The following is a 7942-nucleotide window of genomic DNA, read 5'->3' as shown; positions in this document are numbered from 1 at the left end:
CGGGGCAGGACTCGGGGCAGCCGGGAACCTGCCGCTGCTCTCCCGCGTCCGCAGAGGGTCCCCCGCCCCGGAGCCCCGGGACCGGGCGCAGCGATGGGTGCTCGGTACCGCGGGGGCCGTTTGGCTTAGGAGAAACACGGGGAAACGTTCCCGAAGTGCAGCTCCGCATCCCCGGGCCTGTCCCCTACCTACAGCCACAGGAAATTCTTGGGTCAGAAGAGGAGACTCCCGACATGGAACTAGGTTTGAACCACTGACTGTGGCAGGGAAAGCGTTTGTCTTCAGGGACCTAGAATTGCTCTCTCCCCTCGAGGACTACCCACGAAGGACTAAATTCTGCCCCGATTCTCCCTTTGGGTTTCCTTAGCTCTATAAAGAGATACCACGTGTGGGGGGGTACATACTACCACAGAAGCTGTGCACCTCCCCATTAAAGGTTTACATTCTCGCCTCTGCTAATCGATTGCTTTCCTTTGACTCCACATATTACAAGAGTTGTGCCTGCTTATAGAAAAACAAGGTAAACAGCCCGAAAATGCTTTAGTGTCATTATATTGCAGGCATCCAGCCACTGTGATAAAGCCTCTCTGCAGACATTTCAAATGGGTTACAATAGACACTTCTGTTTCCAAACAGGCAGAGGTATTCAGATACTGCAATGCCAGTGACGGTACACAAGCATCTGGAGTCATCAGCAATGTTTCTATTTTACACCAGTGAAAAACAAGCAGCTGAATACTTGGTCCTGTTCAACAACAAAGGTGGCCTGGGCCAACTGATGGGTTTGTAACCAAGGCACAGGCCTGCAGCACATGGTAAATGCAGCCTTTGTAACCAAGGCACAGGCCTGCAGCACAAGGTGCTATTTCTGGCTTTCCCACAGAGTTCCTTTTGACCTTGGCCACTGTCTGCTTCACTTCTTTGCGCTTTCCCTTCCTTTCTGTTACATGAGGTACAATCAAACCTTCCTTCTCAGAAGAGGACAGGAAAGTTCCCTTCTTTTAAAGTGCTTTGAAATCACGTGGAAACCATTGAACACATAAAAAGTATTTCTATGCTAGGAAGCTGCATGTTGTATTCCGTGTTTGATGAATCGCTTTTCGGGGCAGTGCTGGCTGGAGCAGCGGTCCTTCCCTTCTACTCCCAGATGTTTCCATCCTGGCAGTGCTCTCTGTCAAGCTGCTACAGATACCTGAGTGACAAGCAGGCTCAAGGTGCTGATCCAACCCAACTTTTGCCCTTTTTTTACCAGGTCACGCACACTTTAACCCTTTACAGCCAGGTCACCTGCTGCGTCCAGTCCACAATGGAGCCACAAAAAAACCCAGATGTACCAGCGTGACAGGGGGGTAATGAGGAAAAGAGGTCAATTAAGCAGCACTACCACTGAACATGAAACCATAAGCCTTAGCACTTGTGTGCAATTCACGCTTTGACAATATGATTTAACACTACAGTAAATTTAGTTTAATAATGTCAGATTAAAAAAACTGCAGCCAGGTTGTAAAAAAAAAAAAAAAGATAAAACCCAAAAAACAAACAACTGTGTGTGTCAGTCCTGACCGACATCACCAACTAAGACGTCTGCTTTATGGCGTTATGCTCATTGTCTTCACAGTGTCTTACTACATTTCTTATGCTCTCCAGTTACCCTCTGTGAAGGCAAGGCTAACTGGAGTAAGCAAGAATTTTTAATAAGGGTTATTGAATCAGGCCTTCTGTTTGTAATAGCTCTTCCTAAGAGATTTTATGGGACAAATTCCATTCAGTCAGAAACTGCAGGGCCACACATGCATCCAGAGGCACAGTCTGTCCAAAAGAGTTTGCAGAGAGCTGCCAACCTGTACAATTAATTTCTTTTAGCTCATTTCATGAGACTAACTAACGCTTCCATGCTATCTTGCACAGATAGCACCTCCTCGTGTACATACTGATCCAAGAACTGCAGGCTGGGCAGTAATCTCTGTGGAAAGAAATCTCAGACCTTCCCAGCTCGCTCTCTCATGTAACAAGATAAATTTGCACTTCTCATTACACCCAGCCAAGTTCCAGCAAACAATTTGAGTTTCTAGTCCACAGAAGGACAATGGGGTATCTGAGAGAAATGCAAAAACCTTCATATTAACGGTAAAGATCAAAGTCTTTTCCATGACTGACTTCTAAGCATAATTTTTTCTCTTTCATCTCTAGCTTTCTCCAGGATGAGGGAAGATTTATGCCTGGCAGTTTCACTGAGTTAAGTTTAATAGCATGCCAGGTGGCAGCTGTCAAAGGCAGACTCAATTGCTCTTTCTGCTGTTTGGGAATGGGTTTGCTCTTCTTGCTACACTTTTAAGAGATTAAACCTGACATTACTTCCTAGGACTTGATTTTAAAGTAACCACCCAAACTCTAAGTAAGCTAATAGCTCTGCAACTACACCCTCACATAGTTTACATGTATAAGTCTGTAGGTATATACACATACATGTACCACAACACATCCACACATCCACAAGCACTTCACAGGAGAATACATACGCTATTTTTAGGAACGAGGGACGTGAAGCATCCTTCTTAAACTCAGTGTGAACCAGTTTCAGCTGTGAGCTGGTACCTTTCTGCTGTTTACTTTATACAGAATGAACAATGTCTGCTTTTTTTCTCTCCTGTCTGTCAACTGCTCTTTCTTGTTTGTTCTACTTTTTCACCTGTGGAAAAATTCAAAGTGTATGGAGAGTTTTCTTAAGAAAAATACAAGGAAGCTAACATATAGCACAGCATGCTGTGCAAAGGGAGGCAACCACAGATGTATAGCTCTGGAAGGACAACGCAAGAAGTCATCAAACCCACCCTCCTTCTCTGGCCACAGCCAAGTATGTTCAGATCTTCCCGGGCAAAAGTTCATCTAACCTCCTATGAAAGAACTAACATGCTTCATTACTTAATCTTACTAAATAAGATACTGGGGGGAGTAAGCAAAATCAGTTTTCTAATCTAAGTATTCTTTCCTAGCCAAATCAACATGGATTGCTTAAAATGGAAAAAGCTGACCATTGCCCTCCTTGTAACAGGGCATATGTCACGTTCCCGTAACTTCCCCTTTCTTCTTTCTAGGCAAACCAAAATAATTCTTCCAATTTTTCCTCAAAACTAGTTTTTCTAAACCTTTTTTCATTCCAGTTCACCACTTCTCCCATTTTTCTGCTTCCTTCATAAATTGCGATGCCTGAGAATAAAGATAGTACACTCTGAGGCCTCATCCACCACAAACAGAATATTACAGCAATTTGTGCTTAAAGCTTAAAAAATTGCAAGCATCAAGTGCTATTAAACACTATTAAGTACTTGCAACTCCAACAAAAGCAGGGTTTTTTTACTCCTTTGTTGCCTCTGTCTGGATCATGAAAATAACTGTGGGTCTCACCTGTAAAAAGCCTTCTGTAAGCAATGATGTAAGAGTCAGAAACAAATATGTTTTATTCCTAACCTAGAAACAATCTGAATAGAAGAAAAAACATCAGGGCTGCAACAAAAGGATCAGATGTTGAGTTTATGAAACTGAGCTGAGTATAACCAAAAATCAAGACAGAGACAGTCACTACAAAGGAGTCTGTGGAGTGACAGAGAAATATCTGATTGCACTGTTGCATCCCCCTGCTGACATGTTCAAGGAGAGGCTTCCCCTCCCCCTTCAATCTGACAGCATGAGCTATTGCTAAGTAAATGCCAGCCACAGCCTCCAAGGACTAACAAGGAAGTCTGCAGAAGCAAAACAACCATATGTGGTATTTGAACTGGTTCAGACTGGTTCAGAGAGTTTGCTCTACTAACTCAAAGTGCCTTCTCAGATGAGCTTTCTGGGTGGGCTGTAATAAAAGGATAGAGGCCTCAGGAGGGCAGTCTGGGTCCTATTGTTTACTGGGGGAGAAGCACTGCAGCTACACTTTTCTAGCATTAAGAGATTAGCACTAAATACTCTCGGCAATCACTGACTTAAGAAATTTCACACACTGAGTCCTCTCTAACAGCAACACTTCTTTATCCTTTTTGTCACAAACTGCCCAGTGCCTTTCCACAATTCCCTCAGTGGTTTTGATGGGCCCAACTGCCCATAGACATCTGTGCTCACACTGGTCCATTGTGGCTGTTGGAAAGGACTCGGCTTGGACCATGGCCCTTAGCTCTTTCCCCTGCTGAAGCATTCTGGAATCAGTATCTGGATCACAGACACTGCTTTTACCTGCTATCCAATGGGTGTGACTCCTAGCAAGATACCATAAAACTGTAGCAATATTGTTAGGAATAAGGTACAGCTGTCTAAAGATGTTTCAGCCCCCACTTGCACTGTTTTGTTTTGGTTTTTTTTTTTTCCTACAGGCGCAGGCTGCTATTGACAAAAAACAGAGCATGCATTTTTAAGGGTGGAAGAAGGGAAGTTATTTTGAAAGATACTGTGATCTACTCAGAGAACACATCAGTTTGAGTCAAGAACAGGACCCTTACTCTAAATTCTTTTACTGATTTGTTGTTTGATCTTAGGCAAGCTTCTGCCTCAGTTTCCCATGTTAATACTACTTATGTCACAGAGGCAGAAAGGACTAAATGTCTGCAAAGTGCTTTGAAAGCTTCAGGCATGCAATATATACCTTATGAAGTGGTATTCAAGGGGAAGGAATCATGAAGAGGGATATGCATGGAAGGTCTTAAGATGTTCTTAAGTTCTACATGTGTAGTGCTGACTTAGCTGAAAAGCACAAATAAGCATTAATGCAGGAAGAAAAATAGAATGTGTTGTGTCGTTTGTTTGGTTTTTTAAGGTATAAAAGTACTTTTGTAGCTTTCTTGTTCCTTAATTCACTGTTAAGCACAGCAGTAACTAGCAAAGCTAAGCAGTCAGATGAACCAACATTCATTCTTGTTAGAAAATATCGATCTAAAAAGAATGGTTTATCTGCACCTGAGAAACATGAAAAGGGCAGCACCAAAACATGGGGAGCTTTGAGTCAAGGGGAATAAAGATTTCTTTTCTGATCTCTGTTCAAATTAACTTCCAGTGAATGGGACAGGACTATTAAATGGGTAGATGGGTAGATCCTTCTACCCATCTTTCACTCACCATGGAAGCTGATTTCACAGTCAAACAGAAGCGATAGCTCAAAACTCTCCTGTTTAAACTTCAATAATCACGGAATATTATCAAAGTAAGAGTTAGATTCCATTGCGGAAAGCATGAGGTTATAGAGTTGCACTTAAATATGCAAAATTTCCAGTTCCTGTAGAAAATACACGACGTCTAAATAGCACAACCATTCATTATAAGCAAGCGACCCATATCCCATGCCAACAGAAAGACAATAAGGTTATAAACTTGTACACATTAAAAAAAACCCCAAACATATATTTTCTTATCTATCTAGGGTTTTGGGACTAGGATTGGAGTCATCAACACATGAGCAGAGGCCTATTTTGTAATGGGTCTCTTTGTAATTCAACATGTGAGCAGAGAAGCACAGACCAAACCTTTCAGTAGAGCTACTAGTGTTTCCTCATAAAAGTGCAGGATTCACAGACATTTACAATGCAGAGCTCTCACCTCCAGATTTTATTTTCTTAGCTGACCTGAAAGCAGATAAAACCATTGGCACATGGGTACAGTGAAAGACCTCTCTCCACAGGTGTTTGCCTGAAGGCTGTGGGAGGAGTTGTTTATTTTGGGAAGTTGCCCTTTCTTTCCTGTGTAGAAAGGCAAACCTCTTTATCCTCTCTTTGGGTTGCACACATGCCATAGGCATGCAGATAGCCTTTTTCATGACTCTCATATATGCACGTGGACTTTTTTACATCTGTTTACAGAAGCAAAGACTCTGTTCCTTAAGTATGTTTACAGAATAGGACAAACCTCTGTTGTTATTTTGGTCTTGAGTTTGCTATTCTTTTAGAAAGTTAGGGCTCAAACTGGTAACACCACAAGGAGGCAAAAAGACCAGGAAGGAACAAAGGCTTAGTGAAGTTTCACCTCATACTTCACTTATTTCTTTAGAATATAATGGTGTTGAGTTAGAAGACAGTGCATTTGACTAATGACCTAGCACCTGAGGTAGGCAGGCCAGAAGCATTGCAAAAATATATTTATATATCCTGTCTCATTTTTATTTTCACTGCCTTCCAGGTACTCAATGAGGACAATACCAAATTTCACGTAGATACTTGTTACTCCATCCACTTATGCTAAAAGAATGTCAGAAATCTCATCGCACAGCACCAGAGAAAGGATTTTCTAATCAAAAAATGGCCATTCTGATACACAATGTTGCAACCTGCCCATGACACTATGGGTTTTCATATAGAGCTGTGGAGATAGGCAAAGGCAGGAACTGTCTCTGAAAAGAGAAAGATTTTGAGATACAAGAAACACAGGCTGTGTCTCTGTACACTCATGGTCTCTACTCTCCGTCTCCAGGAAATGAATGCATGCAGCCTGCAGAGTTTAATTCTCTTTTGGTTTATTACTATTTAAAAATCATTTTTTGTATCCCCTTCTACAGAGGCTTCACCTTCCAACAGAACATACAAAAAATACACACAATAGAAAAAAAAAAAAAAGATAGGTAGGTAAGTTGCTTTATACAAACAGGTCCCTAAGAACCCAAAAAGGCTAAAACAGGCTCGGTTTCAATAGAAGCAGGCCCATAAATAGGCAAGAGACTTCATTCAAGTAGGGAAAGAGTCATCCATCCTCACCTAAGATCCTTTCTTGCTCACACTGAAGACAATGGGAGGATTCCCAACAACTTCAGTAGAAGCAGGATTGGGATTCATCAGAGCCAATGGCAAACTTTTCTGCTCCTTCCCTTCCAAGGCACTGTCTCTTCCATACGGCGTGCAGCCAGGGAAAAATGCCAGTTTTCCTGGCTCACCCCACACTCATGTTTCAGTTGTTTACTCTACAGGACATCTGAGAAAAGCCTTTTATTTTCTCTCTTACACTGTGTATTTGCACTAATTGCAGCAAACTTTCAGGTTACAACAGTACTGAAGAGAAATTCTGAGCCCAAGAGCAAGGCTTGGTTGATTGTTTAAGAGCCAGCAGTCAGTCTGACAACTTTGCAGAGGGCATGTAAAAATTGCCTGGAGAAGGCACCAGTTTGTAGATGCAGCAGCCAAAAAGCTATTAGCAAGCATGAGACTGATTTATTATAAAAGCACTTACCCAAGCTCACTCTGTGACTGCAGGAAGCTCAAGAGCATTTATGGCTGCCAGTGGCTGTATGAAGTGACCCCATGGTCCACATGGAACCCAGGAGCTGGGAGGGAGTCACTGGAACATCAGTGAGACACCAGTTACCTCCTTCCTTCAGCACATCTCAGCTCAGAGCACTTCCAGGTCTCCAAAGCTGCAGTACAAGTAGAAAGGCCACCCAGGAAAAGCTTCATTCACATCAACCCTGAGAGCAGATCAATAGTGCCAGGCAGTCTTTATAAATTAATTTAAATATTTCACCTTTCAGGAAGAATGTAGCCAAATGTTTCACTTTGGATTGTGCCTGAAGTCAGTGAGGCCAAACGTTTGTAGCAGAATTCAGCAGCACAATTGTGCAGCACAATTTGGCACATCAATCAAATCTTGAAACATTCTTACCCAAGGGTTATCATCTCATTTTATAGATGGCAACAAAACACTGGAAGAGGCTAGAGATGACAGAAGGTGTTAATTCTTTACAAGCAGCCAGTCATTATCTGCTACCACAGAGCAAACAACTGTGGTTTTTCACTAACATGCTTTAACCATTCCAGCCATCGCCACAACCCCAACAGGGTTCCTGCTCCTGTTCTGCACCACTTTGCAGTTATGTCACATAACTATTTTTAAGGTTGTTTTTTTTTCTTTTTAGCCAAATAGTTCTCTGGTTTGTTTTATAGCTAGCACAGCTATTTGCAGAGCTGTACACATCTGAGTAGGT

The 7942-nt window shown here is 42.3% G+C and overlaps 1 protein-coding gene across 1 annotated transcript in view; it reads right to left on the bottom strand.

The window, feature by feature from the left end:
- The window catches only part of PIK3IP1 (phosphoinositide-3-kinase interacting protein 1), a 7122-nt gene extending 6953 nt beyond the window's left edge, over positions 1-169 (bottom strand). Inside the window, exon 1 of the mRNA XM_009280036.1 lies at positions 33-169. Coding sequence (XP_009278311.1) covers positions 33-169 — 137 coding nt within the window. The remainder of the gene's footprint in view (positions 1-32) is intronic.
- Between the last annotated feature and the right edge of the window lie 7773 nt (positions 170-7942).

Source organism: Aptenodytes forsteri, unplaced genomic scaffold (assembly GCF_000699145.1).
Source record: "Aptenodytes forsteri isolate BGI_AS27 unplaced genomic scaffold, ASM69914v1 Scaffold323, whole genome shotgun sequence".
NCBI classification, from domain to species: Eukaryota; Metazoa; Chordata; class Aves; order Sphenisciformes; family Spheniscidae; genus Aptenodytes; species Aptenodytes forsteri.
Note: the sequence above shows the minus strand (reverse complement) of the source record. Positions and strands in the feature narration are given on the sequence as shown.